The sequence below is a fragment of the Gavialis gangeticus genome, unplaced genomic scaffold (genome assembly GCF_001723915.1).
Source record: "Gavialis gangeticus isolate Ggan-Ray unplaced genomic scaffold, GavGan_comp1, whole genome shotgun sequence".
Lineage (NCBI taxonomy): Eukaryota > Metazoa > Chordata > Crocodylia > Gavialidae > Gavialis > Gavialis gangeticus.
Genome location: NW_017728997.1, coordinates 13823916 through 13839986, shown reverse-complemented (window position 1 = coordinate 13839986; position 16071 = coordinate 13823916). Strand labels below are relative to the sequence as shown.

General features: G+C 47.4%; 1 protein-coding gene across 1 annotated transcript in view; it reads right to left on the bottom strand.

The window, feature by feature from the left end:
- The window catches only part of LRIG1 (leucine rich repeats and immunoglobulin like domains 1), a 134792-nt gene that overhangs the window by 66008 nt on the left and 52713 nt on the right, over positions 1 to 16071 (bottom strand). The window contains exons 2-3 of the mRNA XM_019504799.1: positions 8512 to 8583; positions 1217 to 1291 (exon numbers count right to left, since the gene is read on the bottom strand). Of these exons, the coding sequence (XP_019360344.1) occupies positions 1217 to 1291; positions 8512 to 8583 (147 nt within the window). The remainder of the gene's footprint in view (positions 1 to 1216; positions 1292 to 8511; positions 8584 to 16071) is intronic.

Sequence of the window (16071 nt, the reverse complement as noted above, 5' to 3'; positions counted from 1 at the left end):
GTCAGCATATCAAGGTTGCTTCAAAGCCTTCAGAGCATCTTAGGTCACAGAGGAAAAAATTACCTGGTGGTACTGACATGAGCAATATCTACTGTAAAAAAAAAAAGGTAGAGGAAGATACCCAACCAATGCTTATTGATGCAAGATAATGCACACTGGAAGCAATTATTTCAATTGCTCAACGAATCACTTGCTTCTGTATCAAATGTGACCATCCTAGAAGGAGAGTGGGCATCTTCATGAAAAAACGGCATAGTGTGCATTACAGGCAAAACAAATCAAAATCACAGGGTGTCTTAGGAATGGGATAGAAAAAAGTTCCAATGGCATCATACTGCTGTTACATCGACCCACAGCACTGCGCCCCGGAGACGTTGTGATCAGTTCTGGCCACCACCTCCAAAGAATTAAAAAAAGGAAAAACAGTCGTCAGTGAAAATGATCAGTGGCCCAGAAGGAGTTTGAGGGAGAAAGATCAAATATATAGCCAGCCCTAGGTTTGGGGATTTTTTTTTTAAAGAGAAGAGGAAATCTGATAAAGGAAAGGAAACTGAAAAGGTAAAATCAAGTGCTCCTACCTACTCCCAAACAGTACAAGAGCAGGGGACCAGTCAACGGGATTGAAACCTGCTGATGAAAAAATCTATATTTTACCCAATGTGTAACCAGCCTGTAAGACTTGCCATTGCAAACTGTAAACTTAAGGGACAAGGCTTTTATGCGGAAGATGAGAGCATCCTATAAAAAGCCAAGAAGGGACTGACGCCTTTAAGCATGTGCATGAACATAAGCCGGCCACTAACTAAAAGGGTTAGGGAGAAACGTCCGAGGGCAGACTGTCTGCTCGTCCGTGGGACCTGTGGATCTTACACGCGGGCACCTGGTAGCTTCAGCTGATTGAACAGGTAGGCTGCTTCTCTGCTCCACATGGCAACTCCTTTTCAGTGAGGTCCTGCAAGTGTTGGGATGGAGGAGAGGAAATATTCCCCAAAGCTGAGGTCTATATACTCCACCCCCTGAAACCTTTGGCAGTGCTTTGTGGCAGGTCAAATCCAGAGCATCTTCACTGCAGTAAAATACAACATCACCAGGCCCTCAATAAGACCACATGAGCATGCTTTCCAGGAGTGCGACACCTAAACTACCCCAACAGTGGATAACAGACCACTGATGACCAAAAAACAAGCAAACCGGGCACGAGGGAGCAAGGACTTACAGGTAGAGGGAGACGACAGTGGAAGGTGCAGCTCCCAAAGATGGGATGGTTGTCAGCTCGTTGTTATTCAGCCGCCTGGAAGAAAGAGAGATGAACTGTTGAGACAAACTGCTTAAGACAAAGCAGGTACCAGCTCAGTCAGACCCTGATTAGGCGCTTTACATAAGCACGCGGCTAATTAAGTGTTGGCAAAAGCTCGATGTCACCTGCCAATGGACTGTTCGGCAAGTATTGCTACAGGAAGGTGGTTGCCAGGTTTATACGACACCCCCGGCTCCAAGACACAACCCAAAACACTTTGGATTAAAACCCCGTTATGAGCTGTAGAGTATCAGGTGGGGCTCCTGCACCCTGTGCCTCAAAAAAGTAATGGGCAAGTGCTCTACCAAAGAATGAAAACAGTCCTGCAACTCTCCCTCGGGGTAATTTTCCACGCAGGTCAATGGGAGCTTAGCCTGAGAGAGAGCGTGCGCCCCCGCATTAGACCTCGGCACGTTACAGGTGCAGTCAAGCCATGTGCCGGTTCCGTGTTTTTAGCCTCATTTTGCAAAGGGGGAAGCAGGAGCACAATTTGTGCTGGCAAATGAACCATCACTATTTATCTGTACAGCAGAAGCACCCCCAGGTCTGTGCTAGGGACTGTACATGCACCGAACCAGAGAGAGATCGAGCTGGGGTGGCTAAATACCATCCTTACCCCAGTTTCATGATGATGGTTTGATACTGGCACAGTCCCACGTAATACCAGTACAGCATATTCCCATAAATTCCTCTGAATTTATACAGAGAATTTCACAGCGACATTTCAAAAGGCGAGAGTAGCCTTATCTCCATTTCCTGATGGGAAAACAGAGGCATGGAGGGAACATGCACTGTGCCTACAGTCAAAAACACAGGGCAGGACCCAGAGTCCTCAGTCCAGGGCTCTACCTGGTGCTCAACTGCGTGCACCCCTCTGCATTGTGGCATATCACGGGATGCCAAGGGCATCAGCAATGTCAGGTAAAAAAAATCCCTGCTGCCCACAGTCCAACGCAGTAACTCAGTGCATTGAAGTGCAACGGGTTGCACCTCCGAGGAGCGTCCAGCTACGGGCACGGGCGACCTTCCTAAAGACCCAGACCCCGGAGCGACAGAGGCAGGTTCGCTACTACGCCCGGGCCATCAGATACGGCCACGTCTCCCTCCACGGCCTCGCGTTCGAAGCATTTTCCCTGACTGAAAGCAGATCCACGTCACATGGCCAGCTCTTCCTCTGTTTAAAGAGCCCTTGTTTGTACGGTGAATTAGCCAATTAATTACTATAACAGTTGCTAGTCTGGCCGCTTGAAAATTACCCAATTTCTTGGCCAACTTGCTAGCCCTGCCTCTTCCCCCCACCCTCCCCAGCCATGCTGAAGCAATTACAGCCACTCCACTTCCAAGGCAGAGCAAAGGGCAGCGCTTATGGCAATGCTGACACCCCACAGGGTCCAGGAGACTCCTCCAGATCGGTTACGCCATGACGCAGGATTTCGCAGCCTCTCTGGTTACAAGCTTTCTAGGTTCCTGTTTGCACAATAGTGCCGTCCCCCTCCTGCGGCCGGGCCTCTGAAAGGACTCCGGGAAAACGGGGAGGTCAAGAAGCCAAGGCCCAGCTGCACTTAGCAAACAATCCTTTCCACTGCCAGAGCGCGCGGGGCTCTTTACAGTAGCAGCTCGGCCAGGATGATAATACTGCAGCACGAGCGATGAACGCCGTTTCGACAGGCCAGAGGTGGGGTCCCCTTCCAAGGCAGGGCAGGGAGTTCACAGGCAAGGGGCCGGTTTCCTGTGGCCCATCAAAACTGCCCCTGGACTCGTGCATCGGAAGCAAAAAGGATCGCAAAAGTATTGACCCTTAGGAGAAGGGACAAGAGCAAGACTGACTGATTCTGCCATCTTTAACAGCATCTGGCAGGGAACTGAACAAGCAGAGTGGTGCATCTGACCCAAAACCCCTGAAATAAAGGACAAGAACGGGGTCCATTATACTGGCTAAGGGGCTTTGCCTCTGTCGTTACGACTCTGAGCTTTCATTGCTCTGGCTTATTCATTTTAAGGTAGAGAAGAGCAGTGTTTTACAGCTAACACCATATAACCATTCATTATTTGTGTCTTAGTAGGGCTTGCAAGTGCCAGGCAGTCGTCACAACCTTCTTGGGTAAGGAGATGTACGAGCCAACAGCTCCTTCGCTTCTTCCTTTTCATGTATTTGTGTCATACCCAAGTCAAAAGGCCCCCATCAGGATCAACCCCTTTGCACCAGGAGGGGTACACAGACATAGCACCAAACAGCCCCTGCTGCAGAGACTTTAAAGACTAAATTTGTAAGATGGGCCAGGACTAGGAAGGAAAAATTGGAAAGATTATCGTGGCCATTTTATGAATGGAAAACTGAGGCACGCAGCTGCGTAGGAAGTTGCCAGCAAAGCCAAATACGTGCCCGGGGAAGTCATTCCTTATAAATGCCCCCCCAAACGGAGATTCACTCTTGCCAAGAAAACTGTTAGCCGAGCTGAACAGATTGCCAAAAGGAAAGATTTTAAATGCTTCTGAAACGCCAGTGATGGGGTAGGGGAGAGGAAGGTGACAGACCAGTCGCCCAGCCACAATAAAAATCACTCTGGAGTTTGCCTTGGCGTGTCTGCATGTGATGGGATTGGCTTGATGTGATAAGGACTTTGCAATGCAATCACTTAAAAGGAGAATCCAAGAAAGAAGAGTTGCAGGCAGTTTGCAGATACTTGGCTTGCCTTTGCTACTCCCCTTCCAATGTATGCAATTACAGAATTGTTTTTTTTTTTTTTTGCAAAAATCTTGTTGGGTCTAATAAAAGAGATCATCTCTACTACAAGTCCTCTATGCACTTCTGCACTTTGACAGAAGCACTTTTCTATTTTTAACAATCTCCCGTGCAGCTCTGAGCCTGGCTTACACACATACGCACACGCAGCAAAACCATCTAGACCCAGAATATGCTCAAAGTGAACCAGAAATAACTGATGAAAATACACAACGCCCGGGCATTGTGTATTTTTTTTTTCACTTAGTTACAGACCATTTCGGATTCCTTAAAAGAGCCTGAGAAGTATAAAGGGAGCTTTGCACAAATGAGAAGCAGGCCCTTATCCCTCAGTTTCCATCACCGCCACCCTGCTGTAGCCCTGACTTGTAACAACAATATGTAGTCCTCTGAGCTAAGTGTGACTTTTTATTTGGCAGCGTCCTGGCATGTCCTCTGCTCCAGACTGCTTTCGTCGGCAGGGGCACCTGCAGATCTCCTTTATTCTTCTGCATTTGCCGACAGGAGTTTTTGAAGAGACGGCTTGTGCCCAAGATCCCCTCTCAGAAGGCAAAGAAAGAGGGGTGTTTTTCACCCCTAAAACACCTCCTCCTCCCTTTCTCCGTCCCTCTCCTTTGGTTACGCAAATCTGTGGCCTTCCAACGGTAAATGGAGGGGGGCATGCCATATACAACATTGACAGGGCAGTTGCCAGGCTGGTGTGAAACGGAGCGATGCTCAAAAATAGCACGGCTCTCCAGAGTTTTCAGGGAAAGGCATTTAGGAGAGAAGAGGGAGAGCTGTTTGGAGGGGAGGTTTCACACGCAGTTACCCAGCCTCTGCTACTAATGAACACACAGCACTAAATAAGCAATGCTACACTAATCCCCACGGGCCCCATGCTCAGACAGGTGAAAAGGCAGTGGGGATTATACAGGAACAGCACGTTTTCCTCTCTACCATCCTACAAAGCCGGGGACATGGTGGGGAGCCAGGGAGCAGGGAATTGGCAGGCCAAGGGGTTGAGAGGACAGGCCAGGGGTTGGCTTTCCTTTATGGGATGCGTGTGCATGACAGGGGAGCACACTAAACTCAATGCAAAAGGGTGACTGTGCATTGTAGCACATGGGTTAGATGGATTTAATTGCATCAGCAGCAGCAGCCCCTTGAAATGAGGATGATGGCCTTCGGGAAGTCATCGGTGACTGAGGCGGCTGGACTGAGATCCACATGTTCAAATGCAGATGTGGCAAATAGCTCTGGGAGGAAGGAGCAGACCCCGGTGATATCAGGATCTATTCTTTCCTCTGTTATCCTCTCTGCCACCGACCAGGCTGCCTAGCCTTGGGCACATAACTTGATCTCTCTGTGGCAATTTCACCATCTGAAAACAGAGAGTAAGTGCACGAGGTGGTGGGGTGGCTCGATACCAAGTGAAGCTGCTGGAGTCACTCAGGACTACAGATGTCCACAGCATGAGTTACTTAGCTCAGACCCACCAGCGACACAGCTGACTTGATGCTACACATCGCTTGCAGATAAGCCCCAAGCTGCTGTATGAGCTACCAAGTGACCTGTACTGGAATGCAAGGTATCAAACTGCACTCTGGTGCTCCTTTAAAATAAAACGTTTTAACACCAGGTTTCTCTCAAAACAGCACAATATCAACTAAACACAGGGAAATCAGGGAAGTGTGCAACAATCATCTGTCACTTTGGAAAACACATAGCACGGGAGCATCTCTGGCAGTCCCTGGATAACCACTCAGTGCTAGAAATGGTTAAACTACCTGGGATTTAAAATTTTGATTAACTTGCTTTTCTTTTTCTCCTCTGGTTGAAATTTTTCTGAGTGGCAAATTTTCTCAAAACTTCACCCAAATAACCCCACAAAGGAAAATTAATTACTATACACACACACACACACACACAATATAAAGTTTACTATTTTTATATATCTATATCTATCTATATTTAACTGCTTTCACCAAAACCAGCACTATTCTGTGCCAAGTTAAGGTTTAAGGATTCTGCTACTTCTCAACTAACCTCAATCCTCTACAATTTAGTGTTTACACCTGCCTTGCCTAAAGGTTCACTTTTCACTATAAAGCGTGAGCCTAGTAGACACTTGCTGCATCTACACATTCATTAATGCACAGTAGTTACTGCACATTTAATTTAGTACTTGCTTAACGAAGTACTAAGTAAATGCACAGTAGCTAGTTACTGTGCAGTAGCACCGAACGCCTTTTTAGTGACGCTACGGTGCAGTAGCGCATTAGCACTGTCTGTCCCGTGACGTGCTACTGCACAGTGTTATTAGGTTACTGCCAACAAGTATCTCGTGTAGACGGGCTCCTGAGAACCACAAGGAACAGGACTTGAACGTATTAAACATTTCTGAGATGAATAAACCTCTTGAGCAGCCCCTGCCACTAATCTTATAACTTTATTCTCCCCTCTTTCTGTCCAGGCCATTGGACACGTGATAGAAGTGCCATAGCGGGTTTTGTTGAGGATCAGTCGCCTTTAACTGGGCACTGCATTTTGCATCTGTAAAAATATCCCAAATCCAGATGAACATCTACTTGCCTTAACACGATGTGGCACGAGGCTTATTTTGCAAATGTTTGTAAAGTGCTTAGAAAACCTCCAAGTGGAGATGCTCTGGCAGCACAGATGTGATTCCCTTTGTGAGCTGCAGTTTATTTAAGTGGTCTGTGGTTTAGCTGTTATTCAAAAGCATCCAAGATGGATGGATAGATCTTTTAATAGACTTTCCCCTTCACACTTTCCAGATCCCGTCTCACTCGCTCGGCATCACGCTACTCTCCAGTCATCTTTCTCCTTGTCAACCTCTTTTCTTTCCTCTTCCTCTCGACTCCCCTGCTCCCATCTACTTGCCTTTCCCTACTATTTCCCTACATGCTAACCTAGCCCTTCTCATACAGAAAAGCTCTCGTCTGTCCAACCACATGGTTTGTGCGCTGCAGCCCCTGCTCTCTCCCCATCATTCACACTCACACACACACAAAGACCTCTGTCTTTTGGGATGGCTTGCATTTTGGGGCAGGAACTGACTAATTCTGTATTTGTACAACAGCTTGCACAGGGGAGCCCAACCCTGACTGGGTGCAGTATAAGAACCTAGATTCAACCTTCCTGTCTTCTACCTAGTCCCTAAAGCCACCTGGGACCATGCACACACAGGTGCTTTCAAAAATAAAGACGCTCCTAAGCCTCTAGCATGTTCGGATAACAGCCAATTACATTAGTCCCATAGGATCAGGTCTGTGGTTCTGTTCTCTAAGCCCAGAGCAATTTACAGCTTCCCAGAGTTTACAGAACAACTCAGAAAACGTATCATAGGGACTCAGTATCGCTCATCTGCATCACTTGTCTCACTCTCATTATTGCTCTCTATTGCAATATGCTTTTGAGAACTCCTGATGCATATTCCCCCCCACCCACACACACCATGTCATGCTACTTCATAACCAATTGCTAATTATGTAATCAGGAGGCAGATGGAGAAATGGAGTCCAATCTTGCAGCTGAGACCCCCGTTGATGTAAGTGGGTTTGCCTAAAAACTTCAGGACCCTAAGCCCCAGTGTTGAACAGAAAAGGAGGAAAGCCACAACCCAGGCAGTGCACAGTATTGTTTCTAGAAGGAAATGGTGTTTCAGTTTCCCATGAGGCACCGGCAGTTCTTTGAACAAGGACCAAACCTCAACTCTGCCACCAAAATCACATGCTAATGAAATATCTCGACCCACTGCTTAGGGTCTGAGTCCCTCTCTGCTCAAACCCCCCAACTCAATCCAAGTCCACGAGCATCTAACAATCAGAGCAGCCTGGTGAGATCCGAGTTCAGCGTCCCTGCAACCCGAAGGGAGGAATCGCCTCTGATAATAATAGGTAAGGGCCACCTCCCCCACTGCTCTTCTGATCCAGCTAACCAAGAAAAAAACTGCAGTTTTTGGGTCCCCAAGGAGAGCGCAAACTCAATTTGCACTGGTTCCCTAGGCAGGGGGGAGGCAGAGTTAAGTGCTTTGTTGTCCACTACACTACACCTTTGTTTCCTGGGAGATTTGGGTTAGATTGGCATCAGATGTCAGGGCTGAGTCTGCTCTGCCTTGCTGCAGGGATACCTTTCAGCTGGAGCCTGGTGTGTTCAGGTGTGTTAACTCCACTACTCCCTCCGAGGCAGACAGCGAAGCAAAGCAAACACCAGTGATTTCCAATAAGTGCATGCCGGTTTAATTGAGATGTTGTGTTCTGCTAATTGACTGAGCTGAGAAAAAGTAAAAAAACAAAAACCAAACCAGAAGTAGCGCACAGGTACAGTATGAAACGCACACCAAGTCAGATCTGCAGATGCCTGCTGGCTCGGGGAAAGAGGTATCCTGGGAAACCATATACGGTTTCCTATTGCTCCAAGGACCATCCTGGCAAGCTGCAATTAAAGCCTCGAAAAGAATACTTACACTTCCCGGAGGTTCGGGAGCTCTGTAAAGGCAGAAGGATCGATCTCCGTCAACTTGTTGTAGCTCAGGTTTCTGTTAAAATAAAAGACAGTCGGATCAGCATGCTACAGTCACTGCACTCAGCAAAACCCGGTCGTCTTAATTATTCTGGATTGCATTGTGAGATGATCTGCTGTTTTACAAGAGCACTTAAGAAACAGGGAGAGGGAGGGGGAAGAGAAGCACTTTCTGCTGCATAAACTGGCCAGTTATTGGGTTTTGCTATCAGAACATATGAGGCCTCTCCTAGATTCCCCGTCTCCCATTCATATTAATGTATGCACTTAATTTATCTTAATATGAGACAATTAAGTTTACTGTTTCCCTCCTGGTTATTCATAACCACACTCTTGATCACAGATAAACAGATCGTTTTCCATTATAAAGCCTGATCTGAAGCAGTCAGCAAACCCTGTGCTGAATATTTTATACAGACACCCACACATTTTATACACATGCAAAGGTATGAATATAAATAAAGGCATGCTCGGCATTGTCTAACGGGGCTAATCTCACTCACAGATCTGAACAAGTCCTTTTTTTGCAGGCGCCCTGTGATGCACCACCGCATGTATATCACCCCAAAATGCACCAGACGGCCTAGAATAGGGCCGAGGCCAGTGCATAACCACCCTGCGATGAGAATCGCTTTGGTGTTATACCCTCGAGGTCTCTTCCAACCTTACAATTTCATCCTGAGCGGCTGTTACTAGCAAGCCACACACTACAGATAAATCTGCCCGAAGGGAGTGAAGGAGCTACTGATAAGCTTAATGTTAATTAAAACCAAATTATGAATGACGTGGGAATTAAACAAGCAAATCATCATAATGTGTGTGATCCTGGCCCATTGGATCAGGATTTGGGCAGGGAGGAGGCGCGGTGCGTGGGTTGTAGCAAGTGCACAGAGGTGGGATGTAAGCAGGAGGGACTAGCTTTATCATTACGCTGCTTCACACCTGCTGCAGGAGATGATCAATCGCTGCCCCAACCCGGTCCTCCTGTCTCCCCTGCAGCCTGCTTGCACCCTCCGAGTGTCAGGAAACCAGCTCTTGCATCCCCTCGGCAGGGTGCTAGCGGCACCCAGGAGGTGCTGCTGGCCTAGGGGATGATCCAAATGGCCCAGGCTTCCTATAAAAGGAGCCTGAAGTGCCTCCCCAGGGCAATCCACATCCCTTCACCGCTCAGCACGGAGGCGCCGACAGCAAACGGATGGGATGCAACAGATACCCGGCTGCGTCTGACTTGGGGCTGGGAGGGCGGCACTGCCGTCACGCTGGGATCCAGACTGCTCGGAGGGGAGGTGCCCACTGGAAGAAGAGGAGAGCAGCGCTCCTCAGGGAAGGATCTCTGGACAGGTCCTCTGTCTTGCGGGGAAGAGGATGCTGCCCCGGGAGGGAGCCGGGCTCTGGTCTCTGTTTCCAGGACACAGTTGCTGCCGAGCTGGATCCAACCCTTAGACACCTCTAAAAACGTTACACACAGTCCAGGCCCCAAAAAGCTTATGGTCTATAAAGAAAAGAACAAAACAGTAGGTGGAAGAGACGGGGGAAAACAGCAGCCACGTGGCTCTTCAGGTCCCCTGGAGCATCCTTTGCAGATGTTGTGGTTGCCCCTGAAAGTCTCAGGCATGGACCAGTGTCCAGGCACAGTATAAAAAGGGTTTTCGCCCCAAAGAGCTTGCAAGACTCACCCCCCCCCAAAGTTTTCCCAGTACTTCTACAATAAAGACAGAGTGTTGGTTTTTTTCTGGCATGAAACATCCAGCTGTCCACAAGTACCTGCTGTGAAATCATCTCCAGGAGTTCAGAGTAGGTCCTTAATAGAAACTGGGACTGAAGTAGCATGAGTTTCACACCCAAAGCAGCATCTATTTTAAAAATATGCTGTCCTGCAAGCTCCCCACTCCAGTCTTTTTAAATGCTTGGGAGACCTTTAAATCGATACCAGCCTACAGCAGATATCCCTTCCCCTATGAAGTCAGAGGCATTTATCTAAATAAAAGTCAAGCTGCCGTTTAAACTACGACTATATTTGCAAGCCAAGTTCATATTCATAGCATAATTACAAATCAAAGTGTAATTTGTCCATAATTGCATTACTACAAAGAATAGTAATAATAAAAAAAACCCAACCCAGCACAATCGCATTTGAGCTTGTTTGTGCCCCAGGCACAGAATAAAAGGAGTGTTAACAAGTAGTGTCCTACAGACCCGGCACACAACGAGAAAGCAGTCCAAGGCAGTACAAGCTCTTCTGGGGAGTTTTAAGAGGGAAATGAGGTCTCAGCTGAGCCCAACTACTGCTGTGGCCCTTTAAATGGGACCTCTGTATAAATGACCATTTACCCACCTGTCTAAGGCACTTGTGTAGCTAAGTGCTTTGCCAATTTAGTGCATTTATTTTCACATGCCACGAGCTATCATGACGACAGAGGAGAGGACTATTGCCATTTTCAGGGGGAGAACGTTGCAGGGAAGTATCCCCGAGGAGGGCTTTCTTGTTGAGCACAAGCAGCATCCTCACACCGCAACACGTTTCGTTTTCCCAACAAAGGCAGACGGAGGGAATAATTGCGTGATCGCAAAGATTTCAAGCAGGTAAAAGGTTTCCATGCTAAAAGGTTAGCAGGTAACCTCCTTGTACCATATTATCATTCCCCGGCCAGAGGTTTGCCATCGCGCACACGTGCATCTCTATTATAACCGTATTTTGCCTATGGGGTGAGTGTGAAATAAGCTGAGTACAGGAAAATACACAGCCTGGGAGCTCTTGTACCAAGTGGACTGCTCATGTACACATTCAGGGCGTGTCCACACATGCAGGCAGCTCAAATAGGAGTGGTACAAATTTGTGCCAGAGATATTTGCCTCGGCACACGTGCCCGAACATGCACTTTGGTGTGGGGCAAACTGTGCCACGTGGGGGCAACGTGACCCTGCCCAGCTCTTCCTGGATCTTCAGCCAATGGAGCTAGAGGCTGGGGCCAGTAAAGGTGTATAAACATGCCGCAAGAGGCACGTGCGCGCTTGTCTGGATGCGTCCTCGGTGTTTCAGTGAGACCAGAATTGTTCCCTTTTACATGAAGACACCAGAAAAAATTCTAGTCTGCCACATCACTAAACAGAGGGCCTTGCCTAAGAATTCAGATAGGTACCATACGGTCCCTCCAGCAGGGCTTGCAAATGGAAAAGAGACATCTGAAGCCCAAGAGACGGGCTGCAAGATGAAGAGTCCGGAAACCTGGGTCCTGCTCCTGGCTCTCGAGCTCTCCTGCTGGGTGACCAAGTCTCCACCTCTCCACAGCCTTTGTTTTCCTTGCCACCCTTTGTCTGTTCGGGTTGTAAATAAAAATTGGGGTAGAGGCTGCCACCGTCTGTACACTGCCTGCTGCGTGAGGCCCCAGGCTTAGTTGGGCTTGTCACACAAATAGAGAAGGCGGCACGAAAATAAAGGTTACTTGCATGCAGATGTTCCCCAGAGTCAAAACACTGGCTGCGAATATGAAAGCCCGTGGATAACATTCACGTTAGCTTCTGCACACTGGTATCCCACCCATGGGGACATGGGGATCAGAAATGCCAGTGAGAGTACTAGAAAGAAACACCCTCTCAGTTTCTACCTTACCCGAGGCAGAGAAGGTTCTTTGGGTAAATCCGGGATCTTTTATTAGACCAACTAAAATAGTTGGAAAAGTTCTTCTTTGCAAGCTTTCGGGTACAACCCGAGTGCATGCGTGCAAGAGGAAAGCGTATTCAAACATATCCATTTGCAAGAGAAATCCCCTTTTCTGATGTTGGGCCTAACTATGCTGACTGGTTCTGGTGCTATACACTACTGTTGCTGCCATCAGCACTGGAAGGGCTCTTAATACTATTAAAAACAACAAAAAAAAAGCTATGCCCAACTTTCCTCTAAAGTACCAGCAATTTACCTTCTGCCATCCTCAAGGCAGTAGCCTTATGGAAAAAGAAAAAAAAAAAAATCACCTACTGTGGTTTACCTACAGCCCCATAATGCCTGAGCTCAGACTACATCTTCACTGCGCAGTCAAGTGATTAGCAACTGGGTCTGAGCAAGTACCAGCATGAACATCCCATCAAAGCCCTACGACATCCTTGCTTCTTCCACATTTAACTGGGCACATCTGGAGGACAAACTGGGCACATCTGGGGGACACATCTGAGATTCTTTGTGCCCAGATGCTCTAGGACAACCTAATACTAATCAACTGTGTCAATTATAGGCGAGAGCTTGTCTGTCCTGCCTGGAGCATTACTTAACTAGTGTGCATACTTCACTTCTTCCTTGTATTGGCCAACCAGATAGGTAAGCTCTCCCTGCCTCTGTCAATCAAGAAGCCGTGACTGAGCACCAAGACAATGGCACATCAACGCACGCCCTCGCTAGGGGTGTTTGTCCCTTCCTTGGAAAGACCAGCTCGTGTTTCTCCTTACATGGTCTTGCAAAACGGCACTGCAGATGGCTGCACGTCTCAAAGAGGGCCTGAAAGATGCCAATGACCATTTGCGCTGGGGTAAGGAACAGGCTAAACCATCAGGTGCCCAGTTCAACCTTCTCCCACATGCGTGAAGAAATAATGCTGGCACATCAAGTCGGGTTTGTCTGGTAAGGGAGGTCAGATTCTCAGGGGAGCTGCAAGGGTCTCTATTCAGTGAATGGGATTCCCTTTTCACCCATGCCAGAGATAATCATGGTGGAAACAGCATGCTTTGTGCACATGGCTATCGATGGGCGTGTACATAGATACAGAGTAGACCTTTTCAAAACACAAGTTACTGGCACTTCTGGTTTTCTGGAAAAGTACATTGTTGGTTTCCAGCGTGACATAATGGTAAAAGGGTTGATGAATGCCAGGAGAGGCAGCAGAATCCCCATTCCCTACAGAAATCCATGCTTCAAGTGTGCTGTCCATCTAGCAGGGATAACACACAGTCACGAGAGGCTGCAGGTGGCTAAAGAGCACAGAGAGTCACAGTGCACCGGGGAAGTCAAAACTGATGTGCCTGTGGACCATTTCTATGCTCTCCTGTCTCTGGGCAAGCTGAGCATTTGGTTCCCTCTGGCATCACCGAGAGCAGCCCAGAGGCTGCTGTAACTCTACTGATTGCTGCACCACGTGGGAGAAGCTACCACAAAGCCAGATTTATCAATGGCCCCAGAAGCCCCACCACCCTCGGTGGACTTGCATAAGCCATTCCCCTCGTGAAGGTGAAGGGCATTTATATTTCCACACGGGGCATGTTATTTCTCAAGCGCCTCCTGCATCTTCCCTTGAAAAAAAAAGTGTCCAGTACTGTGAGAAACGGGACACACCTGCCTGGACAGGCCACATATCCGGAATAACAGCTCCTGCTGACGTGGCTGTGTGTGGCCAGGGGTCAGACGGGATATGTGAATCTGTCATCCCAAGGGCAATCCCCCGGCTTAAGCACACGCTACCTTTCGAGTGCCATACAGGCACCAAAGAAGCGCATATTCTAAACGTGGCTTCAGTACCCAAGAAGAAATACCCAGCTGCTAGGAGCAGATGCATCAAGCCCTTTAATGCAAATCTTAAGGCAAATAATGCCTGGGCTGGAATTTGATGCAAGGCAACATACATTTGATCCTCAAGATTCAACTTTATGTAAACCTCTTTGGCATCTTTAAGCAACTTAGGGGACAAATTTCTCGGCTCCCACTTTGCATAAGCAACTGTTTTTGTCCGCAAGAACGAGGCGAGCTGGTCCCTGGCACGCAGGCATCTGTGCATGCAAATTGGGTAACCGATCGCCGAACCAGCCGATCTGCTTCCACCATGCTGGAGGCAAGCTGGAAATTTAAAGAATATGATCGTTATCACCACTTGGAGAGAGGCAGAAAGAGAGGCAGAGAAGGGGAGAGTCACCGCATCTTCCACGATTTTGGCAGGACAGAAAATCTTTTGTAATAGCATTAAATAATATCAATCTACAGCGGCAGCTTCCGAATTTCTTCAAACAAGGAGCTCTTAGACACTTATTTGTGTCTTTAGAAGGACAGAGGCAGGTTATTTTAGGCACTTTGAGGCTTATATAAACATGTTTGCACAAAAGCCAAGATCAAGTTTCCTTCAGTTTTAATAATCTTAGCAAAACAGATATGGATTTATCTGCGTGGATAAGATTTCTATCATAAAAAAAAAAAAAAAAAGTGAGTTCCCCCAACTAATTTAAGGAGTGTACAGTGCAACAAACAAAAAGAGTGTTAACTAATAAACTGCAATTAGCGTGCAAAATATTTGTACGCATGCATCTGAGGATCTCAAATGCTTGCAGATGTCGAACTAGGCTTCAAGCCCTCTAGGAGAGAGGTGAATCTATTCCCATTTCACAACAGCTTGATCCTGCTCTGCTACACCCAACAGGAATTTTGTCCTTACTTTTAACTGGAGCAAACTCGGGTACAGAAAAGTGAAGAGATCCGACCACCATCTAGCAAGTCAGGGACAGAGCCAGGACCAGAGAGCCCAGCGTCCTGCTTTACCTCCTAACCCAACCTATCCCACTGAACCCCCTGGAAATTTTACATTTTGGAGATGTGACTGGCCTTGTCCTGCGTTATCAACCAAGGAGCGATCTCGACTTAGAAAAAGAAGTAAGGAGAGACCATGCAAAGCCAAGAAGGCCGGACAAATTATTCACCTTCTAAAAAAAGAGCCATCGCCGTATAGTTAAGGGCAGGCCCAACACATCCCGTTAGGATTGCGTGCTTCATCTGTACTGCCTAAAGGAAACGCCATCCCTTATTCTCTCGGGACGCCCAGAATCGCCCATTGCAGGAACCGCCCCAAAAGCAAAAAACTCATTTAAAAAGACAGGATGGGGACAGCTAAATAAAAATCAAGCTTGATTTGGCTGCGACCTATTTGGCTTGTACAACACAGAAGGCTCTTGGTCCTGCCACCGAGACCAGGGGATACAGGATGGAGAGTTGCGTCTCATCCACAAACTCCCTGTTCAATCCTGTTCTGTGCCCTTCAACTTTAGTCCAATTCACGTGCCACAGCCTATGACCAGAGAACGGACAGGCACAGGCACGAGGAAAGACTACACTAATTGAAACACAAGCTGGAAAAAAGCAGCATTCTTTATGGGCTGAAGTATTATCAGTTTTTCTAAGTGGATATTAATTAACACTTTAATCTCTGTATTCCACTATTCAGACTCCCAAAGGCTACTGCACTTTGATGGGGGGAGTATTTGCCTGTCTCTTTTTTGACTCAAAAACTTCGGTTTAGTAATCAACTTCCTTTTAGCTTTCAAACACCTACCAGAGTCATCACCCTTACTTCTGTTCAAGGCTCTAAAACTACCCAGGCATGCATTCACCTGCTAAATGCTGTTTTAATAGCAATTTTATTCTCCACCCCATTCTTAAAGATCAGGTGAGCAAACCCTTAAAATCTGAACAATAGTGTAGTCTTTAGGTTAAATCAGAAGAGTTGTTCCCATTTGGTTTTGGGAGGGTATAACACTG